The sequence below is a fragment of the Schistocerca gregaria genome, chromosome 3, assembly GCF_023897955.1.
Source record: "Schistocerca gregaria isolate iqSchGreg1 chromosome 3, iqSchGreg1.2, whole genome shotgun sequence".
NCBI lineage: Eukaryota > Metazoa > Arthropoda > Insecta > Orthoptera > Acrididae > Schistocerca > Schistocerca gregaria.
Genome location: NC_064922.1, coordinates 307,277,405 through 307,294,148, shown reverse-complemented (window position 1 = coordinate 307,294,148; position 16,744 = coordinate 307,277,405). Strand labels below are relative to the sequence as shown.

Here is a 16,744-nt window from a genome sequence, read left to right as displayed (position 1 = left end):
TTTGATATTAAATTTAATATGCTGCCACCAAAAGCACGTCACTTATTTCAGCCTCTTGATGTTGCATGTATCCATCCAATGAAAGGCTAGTGGAGACAAATTGAGGGTGAATGTAAGCAGATTGCATCAGGAAGTCTCTGCACTTCAATTCCCAAGGGTGAATTTCCAGAACTAATAAAGAAACTGATGGATTCCCTATGCAGAAGGAAAAACAATCTTATTTCTGGCTTCCAGAAGCAGCAATATTCCCTCTTAAACGGTAAAAGTTTCTGGAAAGTATCCCAAGTGCCTAATGAATGATCTCTGACTAAAAAATTAGTGGGAAAGACTTTTTTGAGGAATTAGAAAAGAAAAGGAGGCATAAGAGACTGGAGGTACCTGTGGTAAGAGCTTATTTATAAATGATGTCATGGACTGTCAACCATCTACCTCAAGATGTGTAGAAGAAATAAATACTGGAATACATAGAGAGTAGAAGTAGTGAGAGTGAACAGGAACATATTCAACACACAGAGTAAAAGACAGTATGAGAAGATAATGGAGTGAAGACGATACCCCAAATCCTGAAGAAAATTAAGAGGCTACAAGAAATCATTTAGAACAAGAGTTGAGTGACAATGATTATGTGCTAGTCATGTATTTAGAAGAAGTTTGTCCTAGGAAAGTGACAAGATCTACAGAGAAAGATGCCCTTGTTAATGTTACACAGAAATCTCGGATGAAGTGATAGTGGCCAAAGGATGTGGATGAAATGAAATATGGAAGAGAAAATAAGCTTAGAAAAATTGATTGTCCAAAACTAATTCCTAAGAGGTATATATTTGCACTGCCAGAATACTCTACATACAGCTCTTAGTTTTGGAGTAGTTTGAATGTATTCTTTCAAATGTAATTTTTAAATGTCGTGTCACTAAAAAAACATTATTCTGCGCATCTGGCTAGTAAGAACAAATCAGAATATGCATTACTGTACTTATTCAACTCCACAGAAAGCATACCTATGAAATTACTTAGTGTCAGAAGTGATTTTATATTTTTTATTATGAGAAACATAGCTTGTCACAATTTCACCCCAATTGTCCGGGTGAAACTGTTACAGAAAAACTGGATTCTGTTGCTAAGTTTGTGCATCTAAACTAACAGTATTTGATCGACTTATAGATGAAATGCTCTGCTTCATGAGAGTATACTGACTTTTAATTGATATGAAAGTATTTCTTGCTAATAATAAAAAAATACTTGCAAATTGTCACAATTTCACCTCAGCTTATGATGCCAGCTTTCCCAGAAAATTCCTTGACAACAGGACAAATGATATATACCAGTATGGCCTAGTTTATTCATGTTAATGAAATGATGCTTAAATGCATCCTACATTTGAATGTGCCAATGCTAATGACAGCATCAGTTTCTCTGAGAAAGACATTCATTTTAAAAGTTCACATGGTAAATGTGTTGTATTTGAGGAAATTCATTCGGCCAACAGTACTTGCATATCCACCAAATGTCTGTCTGGTTTCATGTTTCCATAGCCACTGAAAATTTGAACGTGTGTACCTTCACCCCACATGTGTCAGCTAATGTGCACATATCTGGCTTAGTCCTGTAGCTTGACTGCAGGTGGGCTTACCTATCAGTACCAGCATAATTGTTTTTCACTCTAGATGTGTCAATAGAAATGTTATCAATAGTGGTACTGGCATTCACAATCGTTTTTTCAGTGTAGATGAGTCTACAGAAATGTTATCTACAGGAACACTGCTTGTTTTCACAGCTCTTGTTATAAATTGTATGAGGACAAGTAAGATTACATGAAATCCAAAGGAGTTAAGTACTGCTGTTGAACTGATACCATTGGCCCTAAGGATCTAAATTAAAATGTTCACTAAGTAATACATCATTTGGTGTTCAACGTTAAAAATCTTAATATATTTTCTAGCATTCATATATATCGGTAACTCAAAATTGCCAGTTTGAGTCCAATACATCATGATTCTTTCTATGAACTTCCCACAAATTTGTGCTTGTACAGCACAATCTTCAAAATTCTGGCAATTATACAATCTGACTTTCAGTGTTTTTATATTTTCCTTCCTTCTTAGTATATGTGAAAAATCCAGCTTGAACCTCACTTTGCAGCAGTGGCAGCTGCTGTGTAAGAGTACATGAACACACTAACTTTTGACACCTTGCAAATTTATTAATTTTTTTTCTTTTAATTCTGTTAAATGTGATGTAGGTGCAGTAATCTGAAATACATAATACTAAATCTACTGCACTGCGCTACATACTGCTCCTCTAGACTTTGTGAAACTTGGCATGTAGGTTAGAAGCACAACATTACTCGTGCACATTTTAAGGAGCTCCTGCATGTGCGCAACTGGCTTGATGTAATTAACGTATAGGAAAATATGTACAGATCTGATAAACAATTCGCACCATTGTCAGTATGCACTTACCACTCCAACTACACACCTGCATGGTAGCTCAGCATGTTTGGTCAGAGAGCTGGCTGGCCTCTGTAATAAAGAAAACTGAGTGAAGGGTGAAGGGATCAACAACAAACTTGAACAGATGTTATGTGACGTCTGCTGTGACACAAAAAAAAAAAAAAAAAAAAAAAAAAAAAACCATCAATATATGTTATAGTTATACTGATAGCAAAGCCTATTTTGTGGGATTCTGAAAGAGATACAGTACATTAAGTTTTGAATTTTGTCATAGAGTAATCCATTGAGGCACTGAGAACCATAAAACATATCTTCATGCTTCTGACATCTGTTGATCTTTTGGTGGGTCAGGTTTATCTGTACTGTGGGGCCACATTGTATGTACCTCTGAACATTCACGAAAAGCTGTCTAACTGGTTTCTCTGATATTCACTTAAATATGGGGGTCGAAGATGGTGTGCTTTTGGCCCTTATGGATCTCAGCACCTCATTTGCCTTTTAGTCAAGTAACCTTGTTGATAGGTAGTACTACTTGAATTTAATCATTTCTGCAAACAGCAGTTTGTGTTTGGAGTTGGTTGTCCACTGTGCAGGAATCTACTTTCCTGTGGAGTGTCAACATGGACTCTGTTGAGCCTGTATTAAGCGTTAAAAGGAAAGGAAATTACCAGGAAAAGTTATCCACAAAGAAACTAGTGTATTGCAGACCAGATCCGTTGTCTGAGAAAATGACAAAATCAAATAAGAGTGACTGCAAGCAAACATTTAACAAAGAAGTTTATAATAAGCATAAGTTGTAGTGTGGGTGTAAAATGCCTCATTTTCATCCCAGAAGTTATTTCATTAACACTTTGAGGACTGGCAGCTTGGACACACTCTTGGTCCAATGGACTGGCCATTTTTACCATTTTTTGAAATGCCACTGGCACATTTCTATTTAAGACATCTCGAAACAGAATACATATTATGAAAGAACAGTCTTTAAGGTATATTTCAAATGTTTATTTTAATTATATTGGTTGATGACAAAATTAATAACAATAAACATAAACTGTGTGATTTAAGTTTCAGAAAATATGCCTTTTTTTTAGTTTTGTGTAAATTTTGGAAGGTTTTGAAGCATTCTGACATGCAGAGTGGTACATTGTAGTCTGGACACCACTAACTGGTTTCCTTCCAACCTGCTCTGCCTTTAGATTTTTTTGGTTTTCTCCGAGCAAACTGTATACACTCTAGTTGGATGCTCCTTCTTCTCAGCAGCTGGAATTTTTTCTGCGAACTGTCATCCTAGAAGTCTGTTGCTGTGAGTTTCACTAGGAACATTGTCTAGTGTCAAATTTCTACCTTTGTGAATCAGTCCTTCATCAATTGGTCATAGAAAAGTGGAAAATGGCAGCTCTTTCTTTGAGCAGGAGTCCTGGTTTCCCTGTATAAGACAAATGCATTTGTTGCAGCCATTATAAGCATGTGGAAGAACAATTTCATCCACCACTTCATCTGTTTCCTCCTAAATGCATAGTAAGAAATCGTTTGATCATTCCTATCGACCCCCATTTTGTGAATATTATAGTCAAGAATGGCATCTGGTTTTGATTTTACTTTGATACCACCTTCCTTTGTATGAACAGTCTTGTCAGAGATGGTCATTTTGTGCACAGTGGACAGGCGTATTACATCTCTTGTGTCTTTCCACTTCAAACAAAGCTGATGATTCGTCCTCATTGACACAGACTCAACCCTTTTCAGTTTTTTGGAAACAATTTCATTTGGTAGTTCTTTCCGGTTAGTCATGCATGTACCTACTGCTTTCGTTTTATGTTGCCACAGATACTCGAATACTGCTGGTGAACTATAAAATCTGTTCATGTAAACAGTGTGGCCTTTTCCCAGGTAACCTGCTAGCAACCTCTCAAATAATGGTAGTATGGAGTTGTCTTGTGTTCCTTTCCCAGCATATACCTCCAATCTAAGAACATAACCAGTTTTGAAATCACACACAATCAGCATCTTGATTCCATTCTTGTCAGGTTTATTTTTTATGTAAACCCGAAATACCATTCTTCCACAAAAACCACACTTGTCTTCATCAGTAGTGAGGTTTTCTGATTGGTAAAATGATTTTTGTGATTATAATAAGAAATTATCAAGGATTGGCCTGATTTTATGGATGGGGCTATGCCAAGGTTGACTTTTTGGAACATAAGTTGAATTGTCATTCAAATGCAGGTTTGATAATATTGCCTTGAATCTGTTTCTGGCCATAACAGAACCAGGGAAAGGGGTTGAAATAAAACTGTTGGTAGACCAGTAATCTGTTGGTTTTGGCTTTTTCACAAGACACGTGTGTTTAAATATGCCAAAAAACAAATACAATTTGTGCAGCCTTACTCCCATCATGAGTTACAAAAGCTGTGAGGCTTTAGCCTGGAAGCTGCTTGGAGTTTGTCATAAACAGACTTTGCATATCTGTTTGTTTTGGGTTTTACGTGGTTCATTATGGAATTGGGGAAAAAGAGGAGTGGAATTCTCTTGAACAGCTGCCATTACTCCACTTTTCTCTACAAATTGTGGCATAGTAGGCTGATTATCAGCAAATTTCCAGCCTAATTTGGATTCAATGGTTTTTTTTCCGCGAAATTCATTACCTCTTTGTTGGAGGTATATAATCCTCTTCATTCTCGTCACATTCAGACATTTCACACTCAGAACCAGAATCATCCAATTTTTCTTTTAAGGCTTCTAAAATTTCTTTCTCACTCAGAAAACATGACATATTTGAAAGAAGAATTAACAAGAATTGGCAAACAGTAATGAGAACATTGTAAACTCACAGCTACACCAATGCACATTGGCACAGCATGTCACGGAAGCTGCTATGCATGTCTTGCCATTTCTTTTGATGTAGTTCTAAAACCAAAACATAGAGGGGAGAAGCAGTCAAGTGACATATAGGCAGATGTTCCATGCATCACTACCATAGTAGCCACTAGCCAGCCTGCTTCTGGATGGCTAGTAGGCTGTGAGCATTGTGCAGCAGCCACCTGACCTATACTCGGATGCAGTCATTTCGAAGCAGTTCTGTAGCCCCACCTATGTTTGGGCTCAGACACCAAAGTCTCAACTAATACATGAATTAGGGATCCTGTACATTTGGTGGTCCTTCCTACCCCATCATACCTTCTATGTCACTATCCACAATTCCAACCAGTACCTTGCATCCCCCTGCCGGCGTGCCCCAAAGCTCCATCCTCTCTCCTCTCCTCTATCTCCTGTACACTGCTGATATGCCCAAACCTCCTCCGCCAGTTCATCTCCTCCAATTTGCTGATGACACCGCCTTCCTAGACCTTTATCCTGCCCTTCAATGGTCCCAACGTACCCTCCAAACCCACCTTGACCAGTTCACCACTTGGTGCAACCGATGGTTCCTTCGTATAATCTCCTCCAAGACCCAGGTGATCATCATAGGTCACACCACCTGCTCCTTCTGTCTCCATGATTTCTACCTCACCATGTAAGGCTGTCCTATCCACCTCACTCCTACACTCAAATACCTTGGCCTCACCCTCGACTGCCACCTCACCTAGACTCCCATCTCCTTACTATCCAACACAAACCTCATAACAGACTCCACTTCCTGAAACTCCTGTCTGGCTACACACGGGGACTGCATCCTTCCATGATCCTTCACACCTACAAATCCTTGATCCGCCCCATCCTTTTTATGCCAGTGTTGCTTGGATTTCCACTACTCCCAGGACTTTTAACTTGTGTTTGACTCCAGTACACAATGAATTGCCAGCTGTGTTCTTTTAACTTAATGTTGACTTTTTAATTGCCCCCCAATGTCCCCATATTAGTATATATTTTAACTCCCATCATCTCCAATTACCGTATTTTTATGCCCCCTTTTTACCCTAGTTTTTTGTGGAAGAGTTCCCCTTGTATTTTTGTTAAAGCCTTTTGGCTCAAGAGTGATGGACTGTGCCACTGCCAGCCCTCCCCTGTCCATATGGGGCAGGGGAATGAAATTATAATAAATGGGGAAAAAATTGTACATTTGGCAGAAAAAAGGCACAAAAATGCAAAACAGAGAGTAGCAAAACCTGAAACATTATTTCATTCTTGCTATAAACTGTACTTAATTACATACAAAACACCAAAATTCCCCATGACCAATTCTTCCTTTTTCTAGACAAGTTATGCATATTATTGTTACTGTTATTATTATTATTATTATTATTATTATTATTATTACTGACAACAGCTTAAGTTGTAGAAATATGTTGGTAAGCATAACTGTAATACTGCAGATGTTGAAATATGTTGATAAGCATGCTGTTATGCAGCAGATGCTGTTAATTTCACTCTCATGTCTATCTGAATTTAAAAATTTGTGAACACCCAGGATGTATTTCTATGAACCCCACTGCTTTGCAGTGTGGTCATGCTCCCTGAGTAACTCTAAATTCTGACATAAAAGTCTTAAAACAAGTTGGCAAAGTGAAAAGAAATAAAAATGTCCAACCACAGTTACTAATTAGACAAACAAGAAACATACTGGTAGCCATATTGCTATAGTCTGCGCAGGATTCAGTGGCCGATGCATGGGTGAGTTCACATGTTTGTTCAGAAGGGAGACCAACAGTGTTTGCCCCATTTGGGCCATCGGCAATGACAGAATTGAGGGTCATGCCTTGCAGTCTTTCTCAAAGCATTTTACAGAAACTATTCAGTACAAAAATTTCATTTTTCTGTTACTTATAGCTTTATGTGTCAGGTTCATGATGATGTGCCCATCATTTTGTTTATGGTCAAGTTATTGTAATACTTACATTGAGAAAATTAATCTGATGAAGCACACTTACTTGCGATCATGCGCGCCAGCAATAAATCGAGAATGAAATATCCACAACATTCTTCACATTTTCAGAAACAGTTTGAGATATCGAAATGAGATTTTGACAAATGATAGCTCCTGGGATGGAGCCCCTAGACCAGCATGTGCTGAAGGAGGGTGGCACTTCTCTAAGTGAGGGAGGGGGAGCTGCACTTGGAGGAAAGGTCAAGTGAACTGCAGGGGAGGGTGAGAGGAGAAGGGGATATAACTGGGGTAAGGAAGAGGAAGGAGGGGAAGAGGACATAACAAAGGCAAAAGTAGAAGACATTGACACAGGATGAAGTTGGTCAAACTTCTGATGAGCCTCAGTGTAAGACAAATCATCCAGGGAGTTATATTCTTGTATCTTTTCTTCTTTCTTATAAGCTGGGCGATCTGCTGAGTATGGAGAGTGATCTCATGGGCGGTGGAACACAGGGGCTTCATTCATGCAGTGGATGTCCACAATCACCACATAAAGGGTCTGCCATACATAGAGAAGTGTGCCCAAAACGCAAGCACTTCATGAATGGATGCACGGCTTCAAGTCACATTGATAACACACAACCTTGACCTTCTCTGGGAGGGAACCTTCCTCAAATGCCAGAATAAAAGCGCCAGAATTGGTGCAACTGTCCTTATGACCTTTCTGCACACACTGAACAAAATGAATGGCCCATCATTCCAGATTGGCTCATAGTTCCTCATCAGTATGAAGGATGGGGTCCCTATGAAAAAAGACTCCCTGGACCATATTGAAAGACTGCTGAAGTGTAATGGGCAGCAGGACACTGCCAAGATGATCACAATCATGAAGAGCTGCAGATTTGGGGAGGGGGGGGGGGGGGAGAGAAGAAGTATTGACCAACAGGGGAGCAGACCACATATTATTTAGAGACGCCAACAAACTTGTCTTTGGTATTTTCCACAAAAAAAAAAACAGCTTTGTGGTGGTGAATGTGTCCCCATCCATCCTAGTGAAGACCAGGAGGTAGCAGGGCAAATATTTCAACCCAAGCTGCCACAAGGTCATAAGAAACAGCATTCAGTGATCCATTACCCCTCAAAGAGACAGCCGTAGAAGAGCGGCCAGTTTTTTGGAGCTTGATATGCTTCATGCATGAAGCATCTGCCCTGATACCACCCCCTCTGATCTGGGTTTCTCCCCATAGGCACCACCCAACCACACCAAGGCCTGTCTGGCACCGCGATCATTGCTAGGAGATTCAATGCACTGGAATGATAAGCAGCCACTCATAGGCACACATGGGGAGGCAACAGCTCAGGTGTCAGAAGTGTGAACCCTGTGTTGCCAGGGGGTTCAGCCATATGGGTACATATGTCATCCTCTGTTTCAATGCCATCATCATCCTGGAGTGTCTGGAATCCATGTTGATTCCTACAGAATAGATTCTGGGTTTCCAAAAACGACATGATACTCGAGCAAAAAACATGTTCTAAAATTCTACGACAGATCGACGTCATAGATATAGGTCTATAGTTTTTTGCATCTGCTCGACAACCCTTCTTGAAGACTGGGACTACTTGTGCCTTTTCCAATCATTTGGAACCTTCTGTTCCTCTAGAGACTTGCGGTACACGGCTGTTAGAAGGGGGGCAAGTTCTTTCGGGTACTCTGTGTAGAATCGAATTGGTATCCTGTCAGGTCCAGTGGACTTTCCTCTGTTGAGTATTTCCAGTTGCTTTTCTATTCCTTGGACACTTATTTCGATGTCATTTTTTCATTTGTGCGAGGATTTATAGAAGGAACTGCAGTGCGGTCTTCCTCTGTGAAACAGCTTTGGAAAAAGGTGTTTAGTATTTCAGCTTTACACATGTCATCCTCTGTTTCAATGCCATCATCATCCCGGAGTGTCTGGATATGCTGTTTCGAGCCACTTACTGATTTAACATAAGACTAGAACTTCCTAGGATTTTTTGTCCAGTCGGTACATAGAATTTTACTTTCGAATTCACTGAACACTTCACGCATAGCCTTCCTTACTCTAACTTTGACATTGTTTAGCTTCTGTTTGTCTGAGAGGTTTTGGCTGCATTTAAACTTGCAGTGAAGCTCTCTTTGCTTTTGCAGTAGTTTCCTAACTTTGTTGTTGAACCATGATGGGTTTTTCCTCTCCCTCACAGTTTTACTCGGCACGTATCTGTCTAAAATGCATTTTACGATGGCCTTGAACATTTTCCATAAACACTCAACATTGTCAGTGTCGGAACAGAAATTTTCGTTTTGATCTGTTAGGCAGTCTGAAATCTGCCTTCTATTACTCTTGCTAAACAGATAAATCTTCCTCCCTTTTTTAATGTTCGTATTTACTTCCATATTCAGGGATGCTGCAATGGCATTATGATCACTGATTCCCTGTCCTGCACTTACAGAGTCGAAAAGTTAAGGTCTGTTTGTTATCAGTAGGTCCAAGATGTTATCTCCACGAGTCGGTTCTCTGTTTAATTGCTCGAGGTAATTTTTGGGTAGTGCACTCAGTATAATGTCACTTGATGCCCTGTTTTCAACAGCAGTTTAACACATGATGGGTCCCTTGCATGAAGACCATCCACAGACTGTACAATAAATTTGTACAGGAAGGAACAGTATTGGAAGTGAAACGACCTCGGCCTTAGCCTGTTTGTTCGCTGGAGAATATTGAAGTGGTACTAATTGCTGTACAGAGAAGTCCTGGGAAATCATGTAGAAAGGCAGCAGTGCAGCTGGGAATATCCAGATGATCCATTCAATGCATTCTTAAAAGTGACCTACATATGCACCCATGCAAGATGACCTGTGCACAGAAGCTCACTGAAGAACACAAGCAGCAGAGACTACTGTTTGATCAGTGGGCAGAGGATAGGGAAGAAACTCTCAGCAATGTTTGGTTTTTAGACAAGGCACATTTTCATTTAGATGGTGTGGTTCACAAACAAAACGTACGCTTTTGGGCCACTGAAAACCCACAAGTGCTTCATGGAGGACAACATTATGCTCCGAGGATTAAAGCGTGGGCAGCAATTTCCAGTCACAGACTTATCGGACCCTTTTTCTTTGAAGAAACTGTGAACAACGAGCATTATTTGAGCATGCTTCGCAATAGCTTCATTCCACAGCTTCTTGCTACTGCCTTGCCCTTCAACACACAATGGTTCATGCAAGATGGAACAAGGCCACATACAGCAAACACTGTGTTGGAGTTTTTACACAAGCATTTCAACATGCGGATCATTTAACTCAGGTTTCCAGGTCGCTTCAATGATGGACAAAATTGACCCCCCTCCCCAATAGTCCAGACCTCAATCCACACGACTTTTTTCTTTGGGGGTACCTAAAGGAAAAAATTTTTCCCAAAGCGTCCACATGATTTAATGGAGCTCAGAAGACTTATTCTTCAAGCTTGCAGTGAAATTACGCAAGACATGTGCTGTAGGGTAATAACTAACTTCAGTATTTGATGTGACTTCTGAAATTTTCCCGGCGTATTTGTTCTTCTAATAATTTCCGGGTATGCAGCCGGATCCCGTCGACATTCTGCCACGATATTTCGGCCCAGAGATGTCCGGCCATCATCAGGTGAGTACACAACTACTGAAGAGCCCAGGTGCAGTCGCGGTATTTATACCGATTCTCGCGCACGTGTTGACATGACAACTCGGCTATGCCGCGCATGTCAACACGTGCGCGAGAATCGGTATAAATACCGCGACTGCACCTGGGCTCTTCAGTAGTTGTGTACTCACCTGATGATGGCCGGACGTCTCTGGGCCGAAATATCGTGGCAGAATGTCGACGGGATCCGGCTGCATACCCGGAAATTATTAGAAGAACTTCAGTATTTGTTTGAAGGAAGTTAGGAAACGAAATGGTGGATATATTGAGCATGTGCTGAGTTAGAACTAATCTCCATGGATGGCTCTTCATTGTAGTATATGTTCCTTTCAGATTGTATTGACAATAAAATTTATATTCAAAAACAAAATGGTAACACATTTTGTTCAACACCCTGTAGTTGGGGGCTCCTCATTGACCAATTTCTTGTGACCACGACCTGTGCATTCTTAATAATGGTTCTACTACTCAGTTTTGTGCCACATATGGCACTTTCTCTCCCATTAATCTTCAGCTCTCTCCCCATCCCTTTCTTACTTCCTCACACTGGTTGCCACACAATGACCTCTTTGATAGTGACCACTTCCCAACAATTCTCTCATTCCCTTCGTGCCTCCGGATTACTAGGTTATACCACAGAGCATTCCATTGTGCTGATTGGCCTCTGTCTACTTCACAAGTCCTTTTTGCACCTTCTGTGTCAGTTTGTACTGATGGAGTCATCAATGATCTTTCTTGATAAGATAAGCCGTGCTGCTGGCATTGTCATCGCCCACTTGACAGGTCCTGTTTGCCATTGGCCAGTTCTGTGATGGAGCAAGGCCATTGTCACCGCTATGCATGATCATCATCATGTCTTGCAACATCTTAAGCAGCATCCCATCCCCCACTGGTCTTATTACCTTTAAACATCTTCACACCAAACCCCATTGCTTAATTGACACTTTGTCCCCTCTCTGGGTTTTTCTGTCCATTTGTCTAAGGTGCGGGCTACACTCTGCACCATCCAAGGTTGTCAGCAGCTGTCTTCAGGTTGGTTGGGCAATAGAACACCACTTTAGGAGGAGTGGGAAGTATCTCCAGTCGGATGTCCCTCATTTCAGGGCACAACCTAATCTGAACACAATGCAATGTATTCATCAGTAGCTGATGTTTTCCAGTCATAGCACAATAAATGTAGCTGTCTGTGTTGTGGCATTAATGGTAGCCTACACATGGGACAGTAATTCCATAGTCTAGCTGCTGGTAGTGTCCAACCAATAGCCTAGGATGATGCAGAATGTTGCAGGCAGTCCATTACTTCTTCTCAGGTTACGATGTGATTGGTATACAATTTGATGATCCTCACTTTTTGTGGTCATATTTGATCAACCAGTGCCTTCCCGACCAGTATGCCTCATTGTGGATCTCCATTTGCCCAACTGGCTGAATCATGCAATATCCAGATTTGTGAGTCGTTCACATGTGACAGTGCCATGAAGTTGGCCTACATGGGAACGTGAGGAAAGGGATACATGATACACTTAGTGTAATATTATTTTTTGGTCTTGGAGGCATACTGTTGACATTTTCTCCATAAAGATCACAAATAATTTTATGATTAAGTAAAGTCTGCTGAATTGGTTCACTCATTAAGTGGTGTTTAAGATAAATGCTGAATGTTGCTACTAAACTTACTTCTGTGTGTGTTTATAAGCAAGAGGGAATGTAATTTAATGGACTCATTGTATGAATGACAGTTAAGTTTGGCAGATAAAATCCATATTTGCCAGTACACTTGTCTAAGCCATTTATGCTAACACTAACACAGAGTCAACCTCCTTTCTGATAACCAATCATTTATCTATACTCAAACAATGGAAAGTCCAGGATGGAATGTAACAATATTATGAGAAGGAAAGTTGCCACTCAACATATAGCAGAGATGCTGAGTCACAGATAGGCACATCAAAAAGACTTTCACACTATCATACACTAGTGCTGCTGCTCGCAGTGTGGTTTCATTTGCCTGAGACTGCAGTCGTGTGTGAGTTGTGGTTGCATATGTGTGTGTGTGTGTGTGTGTGTGTGTGTGTGTGTGTGTGTGTGTGTGTGTGTGTGTGTGTGTGTGTGTGCGCATGCATGTGGGTGGGTGTGTGGGATGGTGGGTGGGTGGGTGTAAGTGCATATGTGAGTCTGTTGTTGATGAAGGCCTTAATGGCCAAAAGCTTTAACTGTGAGAGTATTTTTGTTGTGCCTATCTGTGACTCAGAATCTCCACTATATGGTTAGTCGCAACTTTCATTCTCATAATATTGTTAAATTCATCTATACTTTATTTCCTACCACTCATTACTGAAGTTGTGAGGTCTCTATATACGGAGCATGTCAATGTTTTTCCATATTTCACTGCATTTATTTAAAGAAGCGCTACAGCCACAAATAACTCAAGTGTGTGCTGGTTACTTTATTTATTCTTCATTTACTGATTTTAACACATATCTCAATAGCTCATGTTTTTCCATGTTGTTCCAGATGGAATGACCATTGAGGAGTTTAGGGAATGTGGTGAACAGATAATTGACTTAATACGTGATTATATAGAGCATATCAACTTATTGAAAGCACGATCAGACAGAAAGCCTTTCTACCTGCAGCCACTTATGCCAGACCATGCTCCTGAGAAACCAGAAGATTGGGATTCAATAATGGCTGATTTTGAAGATCAGATATTGCCTGGTGTATGTTTTCTTAATTATAAGAGTGTTTTAGGCTTAATAAATGCTACACTTATTTTTTCCCCATAAATTTTCCACAAATATTGAATGGGTGGTTTCTGTGTCTGAGTGGAGAACAATAATTTTCTTATAAATGTCAACATGAGAGTAAGTAAAAGGAATCACATTCAAAATAAAGATTTAAAGTGTCATGCAAGCTTTCCTATTAAAAATATGTGATATGTTGAGATGGAGCATGATGTGATACTCCTACTTGCTACAATTTTACTCCTAAAAATGGTCTTTTCCACTTTTTATACATTTTACTGGTAACACATGTCCAACAGTTATTTGAATTATTCATTTTCTTATTTGAGCTGTGATTATCAAAAACTTTTTTTTATTTTCTGTGTAATTTGTGGATTATTACTAATAATAAGATCAGGAGTTCATCTGGGCAACTCCCATTAAAATGTATTTGTGATCAATTATAAATGTAAACCACACAAAAGTGAAATTTTCAATAAGCAAATAGCTGCTTCTTTCTAACTAGGGTTCATTTATTTGAAAGATCTCATGCTCCTTTTCTCAACAAACACCTTACTTTCTTCAAAAACTTTATATGTTTAATTTGTGTTTGAAAATTTCTTAACTTATTATTTCATTTCTAAAATTCAGTACCTCAATTTTGTAGAACTGATTTTTCTGATTCCAAAAATGCCTGTTTTCTTAAAAAAAAAAAAAGACCTTGTTAGTTTGTTGCTTATTCGTTTTGGAAAATTTCACCTACTCAAATCTTACTGGTGGGCATAGTAAATCCCTGCATAAATACAAATTATCATCAGAAGATGGTAACCATTTTTTTTTTTTTCATTTTCTAGTTATCCAGCTCACAGTTAAACTGATTTGCTTCTGTGGTGATTTTATCTTAGTGACCTCCAGTTTTGCTGTTTTTCATGTTAATGTTAAAGATGCAATAACAAATTTTAATTTTTAATCTTACATATATCTGTAAATAAGTGTGATGATGTACAAAGACTCACCAGTAAGTAGCCAGTTGCCAGTAAGTCAGTCTGTGCCAACATCTATTCCTTGTTGTCATTTAGCCTGTGTAAATATAATGAACAATGTGACTTAATTAGTACAATAAATATCTTCATCAAAGTCATGACTGAACAGTAAAAGTGTGCAGCTACTATGTAACAAACAAAAACCTCATGTTATTTCTCAGACAGAATTTGATAGCAAAAACGTACAGTAAATGTGTTCCCACTCTAACAGAACAATTATAGCATAGTGAAGTGCTGATCTTTGGTATATGAACAGTCTAGGTTCTTGAATAAAAGCTGATAATCACTATATTACTCATGTCGTTAAAAGTGTGAGGACTGTGAATTGATTTCTACAGTGTTACATTTGTTATTTAGCAACTAGTTACCAAATCAAATAATTAGAGGAGGATAGACAATGAAGAAAAGCAGCAAGACTTCTGATGATGTAAAATCCAGGTCACTAAGACTTTAAATGGTGTCCATTTGGTGTAAACTTGTTTTAATCAGGGACCTACAAAAAGAATTCAAGAAGGGTAGAAACGTATAATGTAATTGAAAGAAACATGAGACATATGTTGGCAGTGGCATTATATTTTATGTGTTCTCAACAATAAGTACTGAAATGAAAAACTACTATTTATGGACATATGATAGTAGCAATGAAAATGACTTAAGATTGTGAAAGTGTTAGACCTTATTCAAAGTGGCTATATTTGTGACTGGTATTGAACAGTGCATCAACAAATACAGTAGAGGAAGTGGAGAGTAAATTTGATGCATCACAGACAAACTGTATGAGTATTTCAGCTGACAAGCCAGAGATATTAAGCTGCCAATTAGAAGCCAAATGTCACTGAAGTGTTGGCAAGCTGTGCAGTAGGAGCCTTTAGAATTAGTTCTCATATTTCAAGAAAACTGATCAATGAGGGCTATCCAGACATAAACACAACTGACTGGTGGGAATAAACCATCTATTGATGTCAACAGCACCCAACACTGGTCAAGTTGTTTATGTTTCTGTTTAAAGTAGTATTATTTTCAAGTTGAATGACAAAAGGGTGCAAAATACTGTCTCTTGCTATAGCAAGGACGTACCAAGAAATATGAATTTAAAGAAGGGATAGTTAAAAGTGAACTTTGTGAGAACAATGGATTCAGATCTGAATCATGATTAATCCTTGTGATAAAATTAGTGATAATCAGGCAATTGAAGAAATGACTAGGGCTTTGATTACAGAATACCCTGATATTAAGAGTGAAGAATGTAATTCAGATGTAATGGAAGGAGTTAACATTAAACAGGAAGTATGTTAAGAAAGTCAAGATTTTGAGACGAAGTCATCTATTGATGATGATATTAAGTTGTTATTGATGATGGCAAAGCAGGACAAAAATAATTCTGTACTTAAATGTAAAATCAGTAATTTAAATGTAAAACCAGTGATTCAAATTCAATAATAACCTCTAAATTGGACACTTTAAGGATAAAAATGAAAGAAACCAACCAGAGAGTTAGAAATGACCTTAAGAGTCACATTGATTATTTAAGCATATAAACAAATTCAAAATTTGATTTAAAATTTTACAGTTTCTAAAAAGAAATCAGTTGTGTGTGAAACTCTTTAAGGAAATGGACTGCAAATTAGCATTTGTTAGTAATGAATATGAATATTTTTAGGAAGAAAGAGATATTGCAAGTGTAATACATGGGTCAATAATTTTTCATAGGTCAGGTCCACAGAGTTGAATACTTTTGGTCAAAAAATAAACGGGATTCAAAAACTGAAACTGTATAAGATCATATCGATATGCATAATAAAATATAAAATTATATCAAAAGAGAAAAGAAGATTGTGAAAATATGTTTGAGGAAAAGATAGAAGAAATGTCCCAAGTAGTTAAGAATTATCAGGCTATGAATGATCATTAATTGTAACAATGTTATGAAAAGGATAGCTGCTACTATGCTGAGTTGCTAAGCATGATGGCTAACCAACATGGTTACATCAGTACCTCTGTCCATATCAAACCCCCACCCTCTCTCTAACCTCCTG

General features: G+C 38.7%; 1 protein-coding gene across 2 annotated transcripts in view; it reads left to right on the top strand.

Annotated features, from left to right (window-relative positions):
* The window catches only part of LOC126354113 (tyrosine decarboxylase-like), a 233,506-nt gene that overhangs the window by 8,908 nt on the left and 207,854 nt on the right, over window positions 1–16,744 (top strand). For both annotated transcript variants that reach the window (XM_050003507.1, XM_050003506.1), the window contains one exon: window positions 13,457–13,662. In XM_050003507.1, the coding sequence (XP_049859464.1) occupies window positions 13,457–13,662 (206 nt within the window). The remainder of the gene's footprint in view (window positions 1–13,456; window positions 13,663–16,744) is intronic.